Genomic DNA, 24,281 nt, shown 5'->3' with positions numbered 1-24,281 from the left:
TTCATCTAACATATTAAAATGTTATTGTTTATCTGTTTTTTATTTAATCAGTTTTTTTCTAATTGTTATTTGTTTGTCTGTTTTTACCGCATTCCACCAATGAAAATAGTTCCAAAAAGAGCAGAACCATATCCGATCAGGCAACGCATTCTCATCCTAGGGCGTCATATACTGACACTTTTGACATTTCGTCTACATCCAACGCACATAGCACCCTTTAGCGTCAATATGACACGCACAGAGCTTTGTTCGGTTATGGGTAGGTTTAGGTCTGGGGTAGGGTTAGGGTTAGACCGCTAGGAGGCGCCTTCTGGCCCATACAGTACGCTATCTATCTGCGTCTCATATTGACGCTAAAGGGTGTCATGTGCGTTGGATGTAGACGAAATGTCAAAAGCGTCAGTATATGACGCCTTGGGATGAGATATTTCGTCCTGAATGATTCAGCATATTTGAATGAATCTGGTGGGTCAATGATTCAATGCCCCATTCATAAAGACAGCGACTTGCTTTTTAACGAATTGTTTGACTGACTGAATGGATCAATGACTCACTCATTAAGACAGTGACCAAAGTGTCTAAATATTCTAATTGTATTTATTGAATCCATTTAAGAATTTACATGAAGGGGGTGCATACATTTAAAAGGGTTTTGTTAGAAAAGTTGCTAATAAAGGTATGAAATGGCTCTAGAAATCGACTTTAGAGGGGCAAATATCACCCCTTAATAGAAAAGTTTCTCTGCTTATAGGTTTGACATTATTATTTATTTATTTTTATTATCCAGGCTTCACTGAATCCTGCAGTGCCCTCCTTTTGGTGTTATAGAAATGGCCAGACTACATAACTACTCACATTTCATTTAATATGTTCGTTTGGTTGCAATTGTGGTTTGAGTAAGCAGATTGTGGGTTTACAAGAGAAGACTGGACCCTATTCAATCCAGTATAACTCTCTCTGTTTGTAAGCCCATTTATTCCATCTGAATTAATGCTTCATCATAATGATGTCCATCCCACTCATCATAGTTTCCAAACTTCTGAAAGTACTTGTCACTTTAGACTGAAAGTACATAATGGCCACATTAATTCTGATGTATCTCTCTTGAGAAATTTGAAACCCTTCTTTCTATGAATGTGATTTACAGCTCTGAAAGTTTCACAGGGCTCAAATTAATGTTAGTAACATTATTGCTGGTGCAAATTGTCAATGCTTTATTTATCGCTGCTTGCATACACATGTGATGTAATTGATGCACTCAAGGTAAATTTATAGGTGAAATGAAATACTTATACCAGTTTTAATATTCAGAGACTGTATTGTTTATTTTAACTGTCCAACGTGTCCACTTCTGGCTCAAACAATGGCAGACGTATATAGGTCGAGGTTTTTATTATTTATTATTTCTGCAATTCTGTTTGGTGACGCTAGTGTCACAGAAATGACACACTTCACCTTTAACTTTTAAGTTTCTGATAGATGCAACTTGTCATCAATGCTGGGTTCTGAAGGAGGAATGTCTTTCTATTGTCTTTGAACCAGAAGATGCAGTTCTCTTCTGAATACTGAATATAATGCTCACTTGGTGAGTCATGCATCTGTTTAAAATACATTGAACACTTTTAGGAGCACACCAGCATAATGATTGCCAGTATTGGAGGAGGTAACGCATAAGTAATGTGTGTCACGATCACCAGCTGGAGTGCCCAGGATATCCTCCCCAGACCATTGTTATGAACTGCATTTCCCAGAATCCTAAATATATATTGATTAAAAAACATAAATTTGTGATGATGGTGTTTTGGCAAGGATGAATGAATTGCTTTGATACACCATGCAATCAAAGACACTGCACAGCATAATTATATGTTCAGACATATAATGAACATTATCCTACATGTCCACTTGTATCCATTTGCACTTCTCTAATATTAGTAAAATAATGATGGGAATGGAAAGCTGCTGGGACATGTGTCCTATGTGTCCTGGTCAGCCCTCTTCACTTTGATCCGCTTCCTGATTCAGTAAGACACTGCCGACAAATCAGAAATCCCACAGAGAGTTGATCCGCAGTGAAGCTATAGTGTCATGAAAAGCCATGGTCGGGGGAGAACCAAAAAGATTTTCATCATTAACATTAACTCTCAATGTATATATTATATTAAATCTCATAAATAATATTTGTGATTTTAAGATTGCAAGTCTGGGAAATGGCTAAAACAATAAAATATGTACATAAAACGCATTTGCAAAGTACCACAAATGCAAGATGAAATGTTTTAATAAGCTAAAAAAATGTGACCAGCTGAAGAAAGCACCTAATGCAGCTTTTAAAGGAGCTGACACACATCAGACGACTCTGATTGGAAACACGATTCCTGTAAATAGTTTTCAAATAATTCTGTCTAACTGTAAGATACCATCTGTGCCTTATAGTTTGACATGGTGAGCGTGACTTTTTTTTAAAATCAAGTCTCAATGGAGTTTTTGTGTTGAAGGAGTCATGCAAACAGCCTTCAACAGGGTCCTTCTTTCAATCTTTATGTCACCCGATGATCAGCCCCTTTCAATGGTAAATGCAGTTTTGAATGCATTAATGTGGCACTAATAAATAAAAATGCACATAGATTAGTGAAGAACAAATAACACAGGAGGGAAATACAAAGAAACAGAGTGTGAAAATGGTTTTAATGAAAAACAGGTTCAATGGAAAACTGAAAGGAACATTCTGAGACATAAAATCATTGGAACAAAGTTTTGCAAAAATAAAATCTTCATAATGATTGCTAAATCAATCAAACAACCATTCTATCTTCTTAGAAAGCATTTTTCATAAAAGGATTTCAATAGCTTTTATCTCACAATGATCTGACAAAAGCGAAAAGGTTCGACGATAAAAGATTAGATAAAAGGACAAAATAAAAAGACATTGCTCAAACAGATGAACATGGGATTGTCAGTGAACAGAGAACACAAGGGAGTGTGTTGAATTCATGCTGGATCTCAAATCACCAACAGCCTTTGGAACAGAGAATATTCTAAGAATATCTGGAATGAAACTATATGAAGTATTTCCAATAGTTTAAAATAAAAATTTCTCAGGCAATTGCTTAATTTTGTGTCCTACATTCATGCATACCAGTTCTCTATTGTGTTCTGTAGACACAGACTTGATACTGTTGAAGATGCATTAGCACACCAAGACCAAGTGTTTCTAGGATGCAAACCATCCGGCAACCTTTCTTTCCTTTGATTTATTAATTGGAGCTTATCTCCTCACCTCTCCAATATATTTTTAGGGGTGACCTCTTGTGCGTTCACTCTTCTCCTGTCTTTTGTGCCCCGCTATTTTCCTCTGAGCGTTCTCCTCTTGTCATTTTGCTCACAGCATCCCAGCAGCTTTGGTAACAACACATCCGGATTTGTCTTAGCTCTCTGCGGAAGGACTTGCGGAAAACGTAGTAAACAAAAGGGTTGTACGCCGTTGAGCATTTTGCGAAGAGGCAGGGTAGCAAGCTGACAATGGGCGCCATGCTGTCTTTCCCCTCGGAGTGAAACATGGTCCAGAGACTGATGAACACATAGGGCGTCCAGGACACAATAAAGCCAGCGCTGATCAGGATACCCATCTGAAACACAGGAGGGAAACTTGAACTGAGTGATTCATGTTGGACAGGCTCCCGTGTTGTCTGGAGGAAAGGGCACTAATGCATTCATTCAGAATGATGGTTCCACATGCACCATTTAATAATTGAGGTTTATGAACAACATTGTGCTTAAATATCATAGCTGGCAGGTACAGGGAAAAGTTTTCAGAAATACCTGATTACCATTTTGGCCTTACCTCCAGGAGGGACAGCCCTAACAATACACTTACAAAACACTTTAAATGACAAGCACCCATGGGGCTATTTCTTGGAATCTGTTTACTTCCATTAGTGACATTTAAGGAGATTGGATTGGATTGGATCTTGACTTTACCCACTTATATAATTTTGGAAACAAACAGCAAAATATTCCTCTTAGGTTTATGATTTTAGATTGGAAACCAGCTGAGCAAAATCTTTTTGTTGTGGCAGAAGATGGAGCAGGGGTGTGAATCGGCGTCTGTCACTGTTGCAGGAAAAACTGTTAAGCTTCCAGATGTGTGAACGCTCCAGGGTTTGCACATACTGTGTGACCCTGCATGTTGTTAAACACTTAAAAGGACAAGTTTGCAGGTTTTTAACCAGCTTTGTGTTGTTACAATGGAGAAAGAGTAGCCTATAGATTGTTAATTTATAAACCAACACTGTAACAATACAAAGCAGGGTGAAAATCTGCAAAGGTGTCCTTTTAGTGTTTAACAGCATGCAGTGTCACTGTACGTGCAAACCCTGGAGCGTTCACACATCTGCTGGAAGCTTAACAGAAATCAAAAAGACAAGCTTTCAAAGTAAATGGCTCTTTAAAAGAGAGAAAAAAAACTTACCCTTAATTTTGTGTACATATTGAAAATTTGAAAAGTAAGAATGGAGCTTTCCAATTTTTAGAAAGCTCTTAAGATATTTTTGTTTGCAATATTGGATGGCCCTTACCAGGGTGACTTTTCTCTCAACGGCCCCTGAGTTGGGCAGGGTATCATTGCTCTGGATGGACTGATAAGCCTTGTGGAGCTTCCAGGCGATGCCAGCGTAGGAGAACAGGATGACTCCACATGGGATCAGGGTGCACAGGATGGCCAAAGACATAATGAACGAAGAGCCGTTTATGGAGTGCTGGTACTCGGCCCAGTCCACAGAACAGGCCAAACCGTAGGGTTCTGGCCCATATCCTCCCCATCCCAGAAGAGGAAACACTGCCCACAGCAGTGAATAAAGCCAGATGACACCAATCCATATACTTATAGTTTTTCTTCGAAACTTGCTTCCTGGAACAGATTTGAAATAAAAATTGAGTCTAGCCATGCCTATGAAGAAAATCCAAGACTTCTCAGGTAACAAATCCCATTACCAATAACCTATTTTTCCTTAGAGTTTCTTTGTAAATGCAGAGGAGATCTGAAGTTAATTAGCAGGTTGGTAAATTTGAAAAGGAAAACAAAAACTGTCTAATTGGAAAATCACAGATTAACCATCAGTCTGTCTATATTCCCCAATGACCTTTTCGTGCATCATTCAGGATTTCAAGCATAATTGTTGTGCTTGTGTTTCACGTTAGTACAAATTAATGAAAAAGTACATAAGAATCTATTCAGTTCAATTCACATTTATTTGTATAACGCTTACACATCGCTTCAAAGCAGCTTTACAGAAAATGCATGTGTCTAATTTAAATTTAGAGTGATCTAAAGTTATGTATTTCAGAAATGTACACATCACGCAGTTAGCTAACAATGTACACATATAGATACAGAACATTTTGAAAGCTAATTTTGGATGATGAATCATAGATTTTTTCACAGGTGTTTTTCCCATATTTTGAATTATGGACTGCATTGTGTTTTAGGGTTAAAGGAAATGTCTGTTAATGGATAATGTCCTGGCAGAAAATTATATTTTTACAGAATTTTTCTTACAGTGTATTTTCTAAATGCATAAATGTCATAACTCAATCTTCCGGTGAAACAATATGCTTCAATCATTAGTCTTAAGATTGACTGCAAGCTCACATTGACATCTGCAACCATACAATCAACAACCGATGGAAAGAAATGAGTCTTTCCACCTACATATTTCAATAATCTGTTGCACTTGGATATAGAAGAAAATATTGTTTCTTGTTTTTTTTCTACATCTTTGTCTACATTTCTTTTTTCATATTGAAAACTTTAATTTAACAAAGCACATAATGGAACCCTTTATATTCCATGACGTCATGCCATTTGTGGTGACAATGTATAATTTGTGGCTTCCTGCCTTTTATAATCTCGTTTTATCATCGAACAATAGAAACACAGTGATGTTTCATCTATTTATTCTTATTTTACTGTGATTACATTGTCAATTGCTAAATGGGTTTGTTAATTTCTATTGTGTAAAACCATACGTTTTATAGGGGAGACCAGGGCTAGTTGTCACACTTTTTACAGTGAATATTTCTCAGTGTTTAGTTTTGACACAAATCTTAAATTTTTTACTATAAAAGCTATTGAACATTTCCACTGTTATTGCCCAGAATATGTAAAAAACATAACAACAGTTCATTAACCACATATTGACCTTTTGTGCTTGGATGCAGCAAAATTAAATGAAATATTGTATCAATAAAGCAATCAATGTTTCTAAATCTCACTTTGGGACCCAATGAGATCAGCGCAGTACCTGATTTTGGAGGGTTTCCTGTCACCAGATATCTCACTAACCCCATGACGGCTAGAGTCACGATGCTGGCCACGCTGAAGATCATTCCCATCAGGCCATAGTACAGGCAGGAAGGGTCACCTCCAATCCAGGCGTGGTTGAAGGCAGAGGCGATTGAGAGTGGGTACATGCTGAGAGCCATACCAATGTCAGTCACGGCCAGATTGACCGTGAGGAGCTCAGGAGCTTTGAGAACACTGTGACGCCAAGCGGCTGCTACCAGGACGGCTGCGTTGCCCAGGATGGAGAGGAAGGCTGGAGAAAAATTGGTGGTAAACAAAGTAAAAATCAAATTTCAGATCAATCAATTAAGTAGCAAGATTGTGTCTGATTTATGACAGTCACTTTTAAGAAAAGTCTGTTCACTCGGCGACCATATTTGCTACACATCAGGGGAGATATTTGGGCACCCAAGACCAAGTCCTATTTAAGTTACTGATAGCTGAAATCTTTTAAAAAAGCTTGCCATACTCACATTTACATATTTCAAATCAGCAACAACAATCTGACATAAACTGTCCCATAAACGTTGTTACTTGCTCAAATATTGTTAAAACATTTGTCAAAATTGCACTTTCTCCCATTCATGGTAAGTGTGCATCGTCTTGATATTTCTAAAGTCTTTGTTCATGATTCTGGCTGATTCTGATTATCTTGACCTGTACTGTATGATAGTATAACTAACATTAAATTCATCCACCACTAGTACCAAAGCATTTATTTGAACCCTTTCAAATAGAAGTCACTACAGTGGACAGCTGTTAAAAAAAAAAACTATTTTGATGGCATAGTTGCACATCAACCTCTACAGTGGACACTAGTGCATCATCATACATAAGTGGCAAGCCGTTGTAATTTTTTCCCCCAAACCAAGATGGCCGACGTCCAGTCAGAAATGCCAAGTTGCTCCGGAATATCAATCAGTTTCTTCTATCCTAGGAGACTAGCAGGTTAAAAAAAAAGTACATAAATGTACATAGGCAAAAATTTATTTTAGATTTGGAGGAAATTCTGATTAATAATCTGTTTACAATAACTTATACTGTGACTGTGTTATATATATTTTATAGTTTATTTATTTTCGTATAATTTAATCATTGGTTTGTTAAATAGAGCGTTATTTGTTTTATAACACAGTATCTCTACATTTAAAATAAAAAACGCACACTGACTACTCAAGTGGACATCTGAAAATCTCTTTGAAAAATATGTGTAAAAAATTAAATAAAAGTTCATATCTTGTTTTTCATGCGGTAAGAGCAATAAAAACACAGGGGGGAAAATCCTGACTGAGGTTGTCAATTCATGAAAGGGTTAAGTATCAAAATAATCGAATTATCAATTATTTGAATTAACTTTAAATTGAACAAACTATTATTATTAAAAAATATTATTAAAATGTTATCAGGAATCAAAAAAGCAAATCGATCTACTTAAGTATGAATATTATTTCAGCAACGTGCCATCGATGTTTAGGAGGCACGTGCAGTCTGCAAGCCCGAACAGGACATCACAACACAACACAAAAATGATCCCAAATCTCCCAAAAATTATGTATGTAAAATATATGTGCATAAAAGTATACTCGCATTCTATTCTCGCATTCTGTTTGTTAGCTACTTATGGAGAGCGCGCGCGATCCCATAAAATAGACTGTCACAGAAGTTGTGTAGAAGTAGTAGCTAAATAAACCCCCAAAAGAATGAAATATCCGTTTGCCGAAAGCCACATACTCAAAGTTTGACAATATGATTATGTTAATTAGTCTTCGATTTAATATATTTGACAGATCACACCTTGGATTACTGGGATTTGGATTATTTTTGGATGTTTGTTAACATTCCATCAAGAGCATTTTAAGGTAAGGTTTTTATTCACTCATATCAACGGCTTCTTATAATCTGGCGTTTTTGATTGAGCTGTATGTGATCATCTGTATCGCGCGCGAAGATCTTATGTCGACCCAATAACTTTACAGCCAAATTCTTGTAGACTTTTAAATCTAAAATAAATCTTTAATAATAGATTGGGCAGTACGTAGGCCTGCCTTGTCGATGTAGCCTACTTTTTAGCCTATTTGTTTGCAATTCTTATCTGTTGAAGTTGCTGTTGAAACGTGTACTGTATAGGAGGCCTACTCGCGAATACATATGAATATTTATTTTAAAAAACGTATTTTTATTTTACATATTATTTTGACTTTCTTTGTTTGGGTTCAAGTTTCAACCCTTAACTACTTTAAAGGATCAGAATCTTGAATTAGCCTATCTGTAAATTGCAAATAGATTGTAAAGCTATTGGCTATTCAATCTCAGCAATGTATGACCAGGTCATCTCTGTTTACAGTAGGCCTATAGGCTATGCATGTCATTTTTATTTATTTTTTGTTTATTTAAAAAAAGAAAAAGAAAGAAAGACCACTAGCCTATTTGAAAAATCGAAATGTCACTAAGCAATCATGGTGACTCTTCAACTGAAAAGATATGTTCCACATAATCTATGCTGGGATGAAAATCCACCCAATGATCAATTTTGCAGGGTTGAACAGTAAGGCATTTCACGGCAATCTAGCCAACGGCAGTAAAAAAAAGCAGGGCAGAAGTCTGACTGATTCCCTTTTGTGGTCAACAGTGTTCTTGGGAATGGTCTTAAGGGTTAGTTCACCCAAAAATGAAAATTCTGTCAGTAATTACTCAACCTCATGTTGTTCCAACCCCGTGAGACTTTCGTTCATCTTCGGAACACAAATGAAGATATTTTTGATGAAATCTGAGAGCTGGCTCACTCCTTCATTGGCTGCAACGTAATTTCATCTGCCGGCCCAGAAAAGTTAGTAAAGACATCGTTAAAATATTCCAAGTGACTACAGTGGCTCAACCTTAAGTTTATCAAGCGATGAGAATAAATACAAAAATAACGACTTTATTCAACTATTCATTTTCTTCTGTGTGGGCCTCTGACGTGAGTTCACGAGAGCTCCATGATGCATGCGCGAGAACATATGTAGTGTTTAAAATGGTTCTAAAGTGTGCGTTTCCTTGATGTCCGAATCGTGAGAAACCAACGAGAAAACGTAAAAGTGCCTTACCAATGCTGCAAAATGAATGGCTTACCTTTCACACTTTCCCATCAAATGATCGTGATCGTAATCTTCGCAGTTCTCGCACGTGCGTCGTGACGTTCTCGTGAACTCACGTCAGAGGCCCACACAGAAGAAAATAAATAGTTGAATAAAGTCGTTATTTTTGCGCACAAAAAGTATTCTCATCGCTTGATAAAGTTAAGGTTGAGCCACAGTAGTCACTTGGACTATTTTAACAATGTCTTTACAAACTTTTCTGGGCCGACAGATGAAATTACCTTGCAGCCAATGAAGGAGTGAGCCAGCTCTCAGATTTCATCAAAAATATCTTCATTTCATTTGTGTTCTGAAGATGAACGAAAGTCTTGGAAGGTTGGAACAACATGAGGGTGAGTAATTACTGACAGAAGTTTTATTTTTGGGTGAACAAACCCTTTAAAGGCCCCCTGAAATCAAAATGGAAGTTTTTTGGCTTTTTAGTATGAATATGTTAGCCTTACTGTTATCTATAAGCTAGTGTGCTCCAAAACAATGAAAAAATTAGCATTTAGAGAATAAGCATTCAAAACGTACAGTCTCTCACTTCCGTCAATATGTATCAATGATTTTGATGACATCACTCTGCACTTCAGCTTCTCATCAGACTTTCTGTCCAATCAAAATGCTCTCTAGAATCTACAGCCCCCGTCACCCAAAAACACACATTATAAATATGCTGATGTTGTGGCTAAAATCGGTCACTTTTCCACACACGCACACTGCACATAGTGCACTAAATAAGGAATAGGGAATGATTCAGACAGTGTAGATATGCTTTCCATTGGGGCAAATGAAGTCTGGTTTCACTTTAGTGTCACGCGAACCGTGGGCTGAGTGATGTTATCAAGAACGCTGCTGTTCCATTTTTTAATTTGCGTACTTGGTATTGAGAAACGCCTACGATAGCACAGAGCGGATCATATGCGTGAGTTGGCGCAGACCAGAAAACGTATCTGACCCATTTGAATTCTGCACAGAATGCTGTATTTTAAAGCGAGATGGAGGAGGTTAGAGGAGAAATGGTTAAAGATTAGGAGGAAAATGTGGTTTTACCGAGCTCAACGGCTCTGGCTGAGCTGTTTATAAACTAAACGCTATTGGCCGAGGAGCTGTTCAATATGTCCCGCCCTGTCTTCCTGTTTCAGAGGAAATTACGTCAACACACTAATTAGTGCTGTGCTTTTCAAGGCACTTCAGTGGGCCTTTAAGAAAATGTGTCTTTTGAGAGATGGTATCTGCTCTTGCAGATCAGCTGTATGTAATATTCAATTTAATGTTATTCGGTTCCCAGCAGCTCCAGTCATGTTGCCTGAGGCGGAAAAAAGGTAAACATTGCAGGTCATACCACACTGTAGTATTTTGCAAAGAACTGTGCGAAAATAAGTCAATATTCTGCTAATTGTATAGGTATGCTAGGGGAGTTTTGCAAAAATGTAGGCAGAGGCACAATTGATTATGGGTTTGTAATGCAAATGAAACAATTCTCAATTCAATGAGCTAGTTACGCAATTAATAGCTTGCGCAATATTAAAATTCTATTGAGGCAAATTTCTAATTGAAATATGACTTATCGTTAACTCACGGCTGATGTGTGACGAAGGCAGGCTTTAGAGATTGTGCTTTATCTACAGTTTGTTGGAAGCAGGTCTTTTCACATTAGCACACTTAATGTCACATCACTGACATTTACCTATGTCAACATCTGTTCATGTTGTGTTCATAACGAGATGTATAAATACAGGCAGGGACATTAACCTTATGACAGGGTTAAAACAGATTCTCAGAAAAGCCTAACAGGTATTCTTTGAAGCTGTCACTTAACAACAGATGCACTCTGACATGAATAAATCATCTTGCATTAAAAAACGCAGGCAAATGCTAATTAGAAAAATAATTACAGCATTATTTTTTCTGCAGTCTGATTTTTTGCCAAAAAGTAATTAAGCAAAAGAACAATATTGCTTTATCCTCTGTTTAATCTCACTCTAATCAGACAAAGCGCTGGACATGCTGTAGCGTCTTTGGCAGAAAAGCATTAAATTAGTATTTAATAGTGTACTGAGCAGTTAAACTGTTTACATAACTAGATTTAAAGCTATTTCTAAAGCCATGCATGTTTTGTTAAACTCCTGCAATTGCACGTCAGACAGCAATGGGACAAATTCATAAATCACTGTCAGATATTTCTTGGTGCATTCTTAGGGATTTGCATGGATCTGGTGTAAACGATAAACACAGTCGCCTGAGCCGTCTCTGAGAGCATTACAAAGATGTTCATCAACTCTGATTTCCTCAGCTCAGTGGAGCGCAGTCACATTCTCTTGAGCACATCAGGAAACGCCGGTCTGTCCTCCGCTCTGCTCACAACTGTGTCCGAAAGCTGAAAAATGCTGCCATATGCATGCTGTTTAGATTATATCCTATTAAAGTTCCATAATGTTCAGTTTTTAAGTATCTTTACTTAAAATATATATTTTTCAAAGTTAAATAATACAACAGATTATTGGAGTACATTTTACAAGAAAATACCATTTCAGTCTTTCTACTTGCCGTTTCTTTGTAATTATTTGTGAAATTGAGCAATTTCTGAGTAATTCAAAGTAAATCTTAGTCCCTTTTTTTGTGTGTACCAAAAGATTAGATTTTTTTTTCCAGTTTATTTCTAGAAATATACAGTCACTGAAACTGAAATTGAACTTGCTCTAGATCTTTTCAACCAAAGGTCCATGAATGTGATGATATCTATATATAATATTCATTACATTTCGATAAGGATGCATGATAATAATAATTGTAATGTTATTGCTGATAACTGAGTGCAAAAGTGTCCAATATTAAACATTCTGAACTGTTTTGACTAAATATATAAAAAATGAAACACTAAAAACTAAAATCAAATGTTTAAAATGCTACAAGTGAATTTAGGCATCATGCACAGTATGAAAAATGCATATTCATTTTGAGATTTGCTACATTTAATAGTGTTCTTAAATTATTAGTGAACTATCAAAGTGAACTTTCAGAGATGAACTGTAAATGAGCATTATAGGTGACCGCAAAGGTAATCTAAATGTAAAAATGGAGGAAATGAGCATGCATTGCACATCAATATCAAATATTGACAGATAATGATTTAATAAACACTAATATCACCAGATAATTGATAAGGTACTGCTATATCATGCATCCCTAACATTAACTAATAATCTAACAAAGATTGTATAATAATGATAACAAATTTTAATTTTTAGGTGAACTATACTTTGAAAAAGTAGCCTACTGTTGAAACCTGTTTGAGACCTGAAGCCGTGCCTGTTTTTACTCAAATACTGCATATTAAGTTGTTGTCTGAAGGAGCAGCGATGCAGCTATCATAAGTTTCGGAAACAGCCATGTTCTCTCATTCTTACCACCATCAGAAATGCAAAGCCATCTGCAATGATTGCGTGCACTGCTAGAGATCTAATGTAAATGCACTGCACTTGTAAGTGCCACTTATCTATACTTTAGATATAAACATTTGTTGCATTTGTCAAACAGGGGCATTCAGAGAGCACATATACTGTAATACTCCTATTGTGTTGACAAAAGGTTATTTTGTGTGCAAGTGTACTGTACGTCTAACCCTCCCTGAGGGCATAGGAGAAACATGCTCAATGACCTTACTCCTCTGACCTTCAAATGAGATAGAAAGAGCATTTCTTCAGCTTCACAATATGATCTAATGCATGACGCTTTCATTTTATTCTGGTTTGAAAACGTAAAAAAAAATCCCCCAGAGTTGTATAGGTATCGTCTGGTATTATACATGAATTGATTCTCAGAGTAAAAGTGTAAGATTTTTTTTTTTCATGTTTGTGCATTGCATAACCTGAGACAGTGAAACTGCAGATAAATATCAAAACAGATATCCAGAGTTAGCACTTAACTTCTGGACTTATAGAGGCCTGTAATGGCTTTCAGTAGCCGTATGTGTACTTATTTTTCAGCTATGGTGTGTTTTACATGGCTAAAAAGTCATTATAACACAACCCTTGAGGTTGCTGCAGTAAATTAACATTAAGTGCAAATACAAATTGTGTTGCCCAATTCACCAACGTTTTAAATAATTAATAATATTTTAAATAATGTATCAATGGTATGGTATCATTGTCACAGCAACAACATAAAAAAACAATGTGTTAACCCTTAAATTATAGACTTAAATTAGGCTACAGTTTGTGATTTTTTTTTTTTTTTATATATATATATTTTCTTAGCTTTCATAGTGGTGCACATTAGTAATGTTGGCATACTTGGAATAATTTGATGAGTTGATATTGACATTGACAAACTTTGGTTGAAATTGTTGAGATCTCTTCTGAAGATTACTGTGGACTTTTTCCTCAGAAGAAACATCTTAGAAGAAAGGTCAGCATTTAATGTTATAGCGGTGTAGGAGAAACATTTGAGATTACAGAGATGTTTTGTGATTTTTCTCACAGTTATTAGTATGTTGTGGAGAGAAGAGTATTTTATGTTGTAAAGAGCATAAAATGGTCCTATTCATATCTTTGTTATTGAGCATGGGGATCGTGAATGTATGTCGAGGGAAGATTTGAAGATGAGAAGCACATATTTTTAGAGCATGTTGCGACTGTATTTGCATGCAGTAGTGCTGGTTGCTGTCTGAGTTAATCTCTGATTATTCAAGTGATTTTGATTTATTAACCCACTTGCGTAGTGGTTTTCAACACCTGCTACATTTAAATGCCTGGGAATTTATGTAACTTGTCCGCAATAAGCCATGCATGGGTCTATAAAAATAGACTTTATGGCTCTCTCTCTTCCATGGCTCTCTGACTTTGACATTTATCTCTGTACATTGTGGCTAAAAATGGTGAATGACTTAATATACCAATTACATTATCTCCATCTAGATTATAAAAAATTATCTGATTGCGACTTGAAAGGGATTGAACAATGATCATTTCATGTAGCTTAATGAGTGATCAATCTGTGCTTGAGGCTTACACCGATCTAAGAATGAAATCATGGCTAAACATATTCAGAATTGAACTTTGCATTCTTCATCTAGTTGGTCTGAGATCTAGTTTGATTTCTAATTAATTGCTACCCTGGAAATCCAGAGTTCTCGCAAGAGCACAACAAGTTGAATTTGCTCAGCGAGTTTACTCTGGCGTCGAGTAATGAGGCTCATTAACTATGCCCTTGTTTCCGAGCTGCACCAATCACATCGGGTTATCTTATATAAGCAGGCCAGAGGCGAGCTAAACAGATGACGACAGCGCTGTGACGTCGAAGTCATTAGTAATAGTGATGCACCGAAATGAAAATTCTGGGCCGAAACCGAAACCGAAAATTTAGGATGCTCTTGGCCGAAAACCGAAACTGAAGCCGAAAATGGCTTCTTTTAAAAATGTATATATACTGCTTGAATTTAATGGATCTGAAATGAAAAATCACAATATAATAATCAAATTTTATTAACAGTTACATAACAAAACATAAAATATTTTTAACAATAAATATAAATAATAATACCAAATAATATTATTCTTCAAGTTTTATGTTCCATCAAATAAAATAGTTTTTTAAAAGTTGTGCAAAAAAAATCCACAATTTTGGAGATTTTTGCAGAACAAATGTTACATATTGCAACTTTGGTGTCCTCTCATATAGGGCTGTCACTTTTGTGAAAAATAAATCCTGTTCGATTTTTGAGACATAGGCTAAGTGTTCATTGAATCGTTAGTAAATTGCCTATATTTGGCGTTGATCCGTTTTCAACGCCAAATATAGGCAAATCCACGGACAACTAAACAGGCATTAGGACGACCGTAAAGAGGGCGCACAAGTCAGCAATGTGGACTGCCATAACATCAATGAAAAGCATTACTGAAGGCTACATATTATGCACTATATTATGCAAAAATAGGCTGTGTGTGTGTGTGTGTGTGTCAGAACCTGCAGTTGCTGTGTGACGCGCGTTCGCTGCGAGCGTATACTGTAGTGACGAGCTGGACGCGCTCCGAGAGAAGGCCGTTAACATCGATTCCCTATTTTCGTTTTCGAAACTTGTGTTGGTTGGTCTGATCGATTGTGCAATAAGTGACAGCCCTTTGACATGCTTAATCTTTGATAGGCAGACGCGTGATAACAGCTCGACCGTGAGTGAAACCTAAGCGCTTGCGCATGGATGGGAGGGGCGGGTGACATTCATTTTCGGTTAAACGTTTTCGGCTGTTTTTTTTTATTTCGGCCGAAAATTTTCGGCGGCCGAAATTTCGGTGCACCCCTAATTAGTAAACATTGCAAGATGGCTATAGATGAACACCAGTTGTTTGAAATGGCTTTGGCTGCTACAATGAGCGAGTTAGACTTGGCTTTTTATCTAAAAGAGGAACAGAAAACGGCGCTCAAATCGTTCCTTTGCAAGAAGGGCGTTTTTGCTGTTTTGCTGACCGGATACGGCAAGAGTCTAATCTACCAGTTAGCTCCGCTGGTCGCTTAGCATATGGGGCTTGTTGTGATTGGTCGTAGTGTTATCCAATTGCGTGCAGTGAGATTTTCAAATGCATGCTTGGTGCCGCCCCTCAAGCTGGCCGATTTTAATTAGTCGATGCCAGACCATTAATCTTTCAGATTTAGGTCTGGATTTCCAGGCTAATTAATTGCAGCTTGTTAAGCATCAAATCCCGTCACCATTTACTGTGTGCAAAATTTACAAGCAATATTGAATAATAATATTATAAATAACATTTAATTTGTAAGTTTGCATGGATGTTTTGGATCAAACTGGTTTTGTTCTTGTATGTGGTGGTCATTAGCTGGTCCAAGCTGGTAGTAGTTGGTTTACCTGCTACCATGTTCCTTTAACAAGCTTGACCACCTTAAGCTTGTATAATCAGATGGAAACTTGTTCCTGATCCAAGCACTAACTTGCATCAACTATGATGTTTATTTAATAAAGTTAACAACAAGAAATCTGTGAATTAAAAAAAAAAAAAATCTTTAAATGTTTTTGAAATAAGTCACTTACGTTCACCAATTTACTTAATCAAAACCCAGTAAAAACAGTAATATTGGGATAGTATTACAGTATTTTATTATTATTTTTACAAATAAGTAAAAAAAAAATAGTTTGCATAATTTTCTTTTTCTTTTTTTGCGTTTTGACAACTTCAAATGAAATTGTTCAACCAAAAATGTATATTGAGTTAAAGGAACGTAATAATTTGTAACATAAACACTAATTTTTAAGTTGGCTACTCAAAAAATGAAGTCGCTTCAACTTCTTAATTTGAAGCCCTGAAACCAATTAATCTTATTCATTTGAGTTAAAATACAGAGCTATCATAGCAAATGTTAAATATAACTTATTTAGCGTGTATATTTAATGAACATATAAGTCACTGGCGACTTTTCATTATTAGTATTAAAGTATTGGTATTATACTCTTCTGCACTCTTCATGGTAACCACAAATAACACTTAATTTCAACATTTAATCTCTTTATCTGTCTTATGCAAAGCATACTGGGAACTAGAAACAAAACATTCGTGGGCTTAATTTTTAAGATTTTCAAGTCGGCCAAAAATCGGTTTGGAATCGCTTTGTGACTCCCAGAACTCCCAGTTATGATTACTGTCTATCAAGCCAGACAGTCAAACAGTAGGTTGTGATTTGCTGGCATGCGCCCTCAAAGTTAATTTGAATGAAATGCCAATGTCCTCCTGACTAAATCGTGAACAAGGAAATTACTTGAGTCTAGTGATAACAGTGGCACCACACTGTGGCTCTGGGGTAAAGCAAATGAAACGTGATATGTTTACCAATCCCTTGCATACAAAAATCACCATACCTGACAGAATTTATGTACACAGTCAAATGTCAGATTAAAAAAAAAGTATATAGTAGATCAAACAACTGCAAAAATTAACTAATGGATAATTGAATATTTTTTGTGTGAATGATTCAATTTCTCACTCAAGTCTCATTTAAACTAAATGCATATTATCCGGATCCTTCAGAAAATATTTTTCCAATCATTGACAATCATTAGTATTTTAAAAAGAACTTGAAAGAAGGTTATGAAACATTTTTTCACCCACTTTCTTCATGCATTGAATAATTCAGAGAGTTGTCATTAATATTGAAAATGTAAAACCTTGTATATTTCAATAATAGTATGAAAAATCAGCACTTACCAACCACCAGCAAGTACGTTCCCGCACCATAATCAACAGCAGGAGACAGTTTAGAGGTGTATCGATCCATTCCAGCTTCTCAGTCTGAATTGTCTGCAAATGACATCCTGGGGTTTTCAATTTCATCTCCATTTCGCCAGGAAAAACACTCCAATTTGACATCCTGTAATCATAATCATTAGCACAGCGCACTTAATTTCTCCCTCACCTTTTCATTCAGAGTAATCCCTCTTCATACATGGACGACCACACAAACTCATTCACTCGTGCGCTACTTGAGCTTGCATAAGAATTATAGAGACCCATCCTGTTGATTAGGATTGCAACTCACTGGTGTGACAACGTGACAGTCTGTAGCGTCAAACTGTCCACCTCATTTCATGCAAATTCTTCAGTATAGCAAGATAATGCCAAGAAATTCTGGGATGTGTCACTATTGCAAACTTACCCTTTTATATACTGCAGAAGATATGTGCATGAAACTCATCGTTATGTAAGTGTATTATAGCTATACTTGCCTAAAATGCTCAAGTATACTATTTTGTATTAACAGAAAGCTGTTCTTGCAGTCTATTTGATGATATTTTATATATTCAGTGTGCATATTTAATATTCAATCACCATTTGCATTTTGCATGATTAAATTCCAAAATTTCTCAAAATTTAGCATCAGGTTGGGGAATTTGTGTTACTGGTAGATATTATTTCATTCTTAGAGACAAAAATTATCAAAATGAAATAGTCTACGAACCTACAGTAACACCAGTGGATCACACAACAGTCATGTCATTTTATTACAGACCCCTGTATGTGTGAACTGTTCTTTTGAAGCATTATACTTTATTTTTAACGCTATGTTATTGTGTACCAACCGTCTCATTTGGAGTTCTTCTGACATAATTTTGCAGGCTAACCCTAAAGTTAGCATCACCTTGGTTCCCTCAACAAAAAACCAATAGGATTTTTTCATTGACTTTGACAAATTGACAAATTGACAAATGAACACAACTTGAATTTTGAAGCCTAAATGCATTTGCCAGAAGTAAAAATCTAAAGTTAGGCCATAACGAGTATAAAGGCTATGAAAGTGGACTAGCAAGCACAGTAGTTTACCTGTTCGGTGTTATGACGTTTAATGTCCCCGACAACCTCTCTAGTCCCATTTTGCCACTTTTTAGCAAGTGACTTTTTTTTAAACTTAAAATCCCGAGCGTAATGTTGTAATGTAACCATATGGTCCACTCCAGGTTTTGTCCCTGTTCTTATAAATTACTTTGTTCTAGGTTTTCATTTTGTTCAATGACTTCAATCTAAAACTGTAAATGCAGAGCATGCAATAATGACAATAAGATTCGCAGGGTATTACTGATGTATTTCTGTTGTAGAGTAAAACATGGAAATATCTTGAGCTTGTGTTCACCACAGACCTTATTTCAGACATTTAATCAAAAACCCATTCAAAAAACCCATTGACTTTGGGATGATGAAACCAGTCATATAGGATCATTGGGTTATAGGCATGAGTATGTCATGGGTTATCGCTCCCTGCCATAAGAGTCACTCACTGAATTTTATTGCACCTAGAATTGTTTTTTTTTTAACCTTACCATCGATCTTTCTCTATTCCAAGCAAATGTCACTGCTTTTGTTCATTATCAGCTGTAATTTCCAGAGGTGTGACTGTAGTATTCAACAATCAATACCACCAACTATTAAAGCATCATGCTATTTTAAGGGTTCTTCTGCTCTCACTGAAGGACTTACCGTTACCTTCATACCTGACTTTTAAGCCAACAGAAATCAAATCTGCCTAATTCATATTCGTGTTTGCGAGTTCTTATAATAATTCCACTGATGCACACAAAAGACGTAACCATTTAAAATATTCAAAAAAAGTAGCTTGCTCAGACATTTTTCATAGAGTTTGTTCACTATCATTCATGTCCATCATTTTCTGTTCATAATTTGAAGGATATTTTGCCCTTTTTGGATGTGGTTCCTGATGGCTTTCAGTGGGTTGAAATCTTTATTTTGTTCATGGGCAATGTCTAATGTGGCAAAAATATATTAAAATATTTTATATGCATTTTTATCATTCAAACCGACAAACTTGAAATTTTTCCTGAGGCGGTCAGACTGTGCGTTATCTAGCTCTGGCATTGAAAGCAAATTACTGAAGTGGTGATGAATAGGTTTTCAGCCCTCACTGTGCTTTTTCACTGTCACTGTCCCAGTTCTTTTAGTGTGCCAAAATGGATAAAAGTGCAGCTCTTGTAAAATTTAGTGTTTTGCTTTGATTAATGGATGTCTATAAAACTCAAACAAAGTGACAACACAAATTGGGAGCAGGCCTGTGATTCTTCACGCCACATAAAGAGAAACACTTTACGTTCTAGGTCACGCCCTGATTGGTTACAGGCTACAGGCTACAGGCTATTTCTTTAAAGATGTGTGCGTGCATGTGTGTGTGGATATGCATGTGCACACACACATGTTGTGTTTTCATGTTTTGTGGGGACATTCATAGACAATTATTATTTTTTTCTAGGGATGCACGATATATCGGCCACCATATCGGTATCGGCCAAAATATGTTAATTTTTGGTGTTATCGTTATATTAAAGGGATAGTTCACCCAAAAATGAAAATTCTGTCATCATTTACTCTCCCTCAAGTTGTTCCAAACCTGTATGACTTTCTTTCTTCTGCTGAACACAAAAGAAGATATTTTGAAGAAAGTCGGTAACCAAACGACTGATGGACCCCATTGACTTCCATAGTATGAAAAAAAAAATACTATGGATGTCAATGGGGACCAGCAACTGTTTAATTACCAACCTTCTTTAAAATATCTTCTTTTGTGTTTAGCAGAAGAAAGGAAATCATACAGGTTTGGAACAACTTGAGAGAGAGTAAATTATGACAGAATTTTCATTTTTGGGTGAACTATCCCTTTAAAGCCGATAAATAATGTATTATTTCCTTCAGCTGAGACATTTCAGATGTGCACTGTTTGCAATGATGGTTTTGAATTGCTTGATATATGTTTGGAATCTCTTAAAAAAAAACAAAAATGCAGTTAAGTGCAACATGCACAGCACAATTCTGTCAAATAGGCTACATAAAATTATAATGAGAACATTATCATTGTGTGCTTAGGACATGGCTTTTAATAGTGAGAGTTTTGCTTTTGTGATCAGGCTCTCAAAATTATATAAAAATTTGGATTTAGATGGCACAATGGCGGATGAGGCAAGAGAAATGGCAGCGAGGCAGCTCAATAGATTTTGGTACAGGTCTCATTTCCCAGAAATATCTAGGCATTGTGAATTTGCTTTGAATGGCTCAGCCAAGGTCCATGAAGAAACTAAAGAATCTTTGTGATTAGTCAGTGTTAACTCAATGAAAGCACAATTTTATTCATTTGCAAGACTTTGAGTAATGAATCGTACTCTGTACTGGACTGTGGCTTTGAATTGCATTTGAATTGCTTTTTTTCTCCATGACTCTCTGCTCTATAACATTGAATAAGAGATTCAGGTCTTCAGTGATATTGTCTTGCAGTTCTCAAGAAACCCTTCTCTTGACCAGCATGCACAGTTGTAAACACACAAACCTCAGTTGATCAAGTATTTACCTTTACTGTTCTTCAGCATAAAGACTTTTCTCAACAGCCCCAGTCAGTTGATTGTGGTCTTTGAACCAGTAAACATTTTTACACGGCATGTGTTGTGACCAATAAGAGCTGATGAGTTCCAGGACTTTCCAGAGGCTTTTAGGCTTGAGTTGTAGATGCATTAGTGGCTTAGTTCAGCGCGGTGTTGAAACAGATTAACCGATGCTAAACAGATTCTATAATTACAGAGTGAGTTATGGCAGCTGTGGACGTTTGGATCTCGCTGTCACAACCTTCAGTTTCTTTAAGCACTGTTTTATTTTAAAGCTGCCAGCTTCAAACCTATGAGATTCTAAGAGCGTAGTAGACTCATAAAGTGTTCGTTCACTGAGCTAAAAAAATTACTAATCATTAGAATGGATAATTATTACATTGTTTAAATTAATAAATTTTTCGCTAACTGTGATTTTTTTTATTGATTTTTTTTATGTACATTTCTTAGACAGTTATCTATGATGACAGATCAATCTAAATTGTAATGGTGACTCATGCATCTTCTGTAAAGCTGTGATTATATTCTGGAAATAATGGTTATAAGATAAAGTAGATGGATACCAGTAACATAGTCAAAAGTTTGGAATATTTAAAAATATTTTTGAAAGAAGTCTCTAATGCTCACCAGTGCTGCATTTATTTGATAAAGCCAGTAAAACTGTAATATTGTGAAATATTATTACAATTTAAAATAACTATTTGATTTCCTTCAGAAATCATTATAATGTGCTGATTTGGTGATTAATTATTAAAAATGATTCTTATTTTCAGTGTCTAAAACAGTTTTTGCTGCTTAATAATTTTGTGTATCGATGGATTTTTTTCTTTCAGCATTGATAATAATAATAAATGTTTCTTGAGCAGAAAATCATCATACTGTATTAGAATGATCTCTGAAGGATCATGTGACACTGAAGACTGGAGTAATGATGCTGAAATTTCAGCTTTGATCACAGGAATAAATTACATTTTAAAATACATTAAAATAGAAAAATAGTTCTTTTAAATTGTATTAATATTTCATAATATTACTTTTTTTTTTTACTTCTTTCAAAAACATTTAAAAAATCTTAACTATTTCAAACTTTTAAGTGTATTTATGATTAAATAGAGGAGGCTGACTTGCAGAAATGCCGTCTCTCTTCCAGCGAGTCCCTCAAGGATATTTTCAGCCGTTTTTCTTTAAAGCTCCCCAGATTAAATGATTTAAAACCTTTCCTTGCAGTCCCGTAAACAACTCAGCCTACATTAATTTTAAACTAAAATATCTAATTAATTTAACGAGACCCAAAAAGAGCACCTTCGACTCATCATATCCAGCCTGCTGAGAATCAAGTCTGACATCAAGTTGTTTGGCTATCCTGTGAAACCTGCAAAGCTTTTTTTTGTATTTTATTTTTTTATATATGTCAGATCTGTCTGTGTGTTTTAGATGTCTTTCATATTATGTATGAGGTCGTGGCAGAGCACAGCTGTAAGAGTCTTATGCTGTCAGTCCAATTGCTGCGCTGTCGAGCACATGATTTGCAGGCTGTCGGAGGAGACAGGTCTCCTGTTAGCTTCACGTACACTGAGATGGAGAGGTAGAAGACCTAAGAGAGTCACAAACAAACAGAGTAGCTAGACAACAAGTATAATAAATACAGTAGTAAACACCTAGTGACTAAACAACAGCAAGCAGCTGCCATTATAGTGAGTGAACAAGGTGTCAGGGTTTGGAAGGTTAGAATGGCCCCTGCTGGCGCATGCCGTTACTACACCATCTTTTTCGTCCATATAATAATACACTAAGATTTCATAATAATATAGTATAAAGTTGACCAGTTTCATAAATTATGCATCCTGTTCTAATTAGACAGAGCATTCCTTTTGCTGTATGTTTAATGGGGACTTTGCTTTAATCTATAGAGAAAAATAATCTTTTAATTGTGTTCATGTTTTAATCAGAAGGAATCATTAAAGGAGAAGGTTCTTCATTTTTGAAAAAAAAAAACCCAAAACAAAGCTGCATATGTTTTACGTAAGAAAATTGTTTTGGTTATATTTTTTGTATGATTTATAAACCCTTTTTCTTTCTTTCTTTCTTTCTTTCTTTCTTTCTTTCTTTCTTTCTTTCTTTCTTTCTTTCTTTCTTTCTTTCTTTCTTTCTTTCTTTCTTTCTTTCTTTGACAAATACAGCTTAATTGGAAATAAAGCACTATATAGACAGATTTAAGCTTTATATTTCAGATAAATGCTGCTCTTTTGAACTATTCATCAAAGAATCCTGAAACATTCTGAAACATCAGAAATGTTTCTAGAGCCTCAAATCGTCATCGATTTCTGAAGGATCATGTGAAGAATGGAGTAATGATGCTGAAATTTCAGCTTTGATCACAGGATTTTTTTTTTTTTGGATTTATATATTGAAATAGAAAACAGTTCTTTTAAATTGTAATAATATTTCACAATATTTTTTACTGTATTTTGGATGAAATAAATGTAGCCTTGGTGAGCAGAAGACACTTCTTTAAAAACCTTAAAATATCTTACAGATCCCAAACTTTTGAACAGTATATTAAATGTATATTATAACTTGTTAAATGATTTTTTACTTTACATGTTTCTTTTTTTCAGCTTCAGGCTCAAACTATTTTGAAGTCTTTACCAAGAGAGAGCAGTATTGCACAACCAAATGGAGAAAGATTCCATGATTTAATTTATAAAAACTCTACATTCAAGTTTCTTCAAGGCTACAAACCATCTCAGATCAGAGAGAGGCTTGTATGTATTTGGTCTGTACATCTATACAATGATTGGTCATTCTGGTAAAAACATATCAGAATGAAACCTAATAAATGGATTCTCTGTGAGATGAATGGTTTAAAACATCATTCTTTGGCACAGTGGGTTTAGTTTTAGTAATATGTTCCTGAAGACCGTGTCCATGTTTGAAGTGT

At 35.7% G+C, this 24,281-nt stretch overlaps 1 protein-coding gene across 1 annotated transcript; it reads right to left on the bottom strand.

Moving 5' to 3' along the window:
* Positions 1-2,669: 2,669 nt before the first annotated feature.
* Positions 2,670-17,888, bottom strand: opn8a (opsin 8, group member a). The gene is made up of 4 exons (XM_084090834.1): positions 17,673-17,888; positions 6,303-6,596; positions 4,578-4,909; positions 2,670-3,629 (listed from the first exon to the last, which is right to left on the bottom strand). Exons 1-4 carry the CDS (start codon positions 17,740-17,742, stop codon positions 3,318-3,320), a joined length of 1,008 nt encoding a protein of 335 aa, XP_083946960.1. The 5' UTR covers positions 17,743-17,888; the 3' UTR covers positions 2,670-3,317.
* Between the last annotated feature and the right edge of the window lie 6,393 nt (positions 17,889-24,281).

Source organism: Abramis brama, assembly GCF_963993115.1.
Source record: "Abramis brama genome assembly, chromosome: 18".
Taxonomy (NCBI): Eukaryota; Metazoa; Chordata; class Actinopteri; order Cypriniformes; family Leuciscidae; genus Abramis; species Abramis brama.
This window is presented reverse-complemented; position numbering and strand designations above follow the sequence as displayed.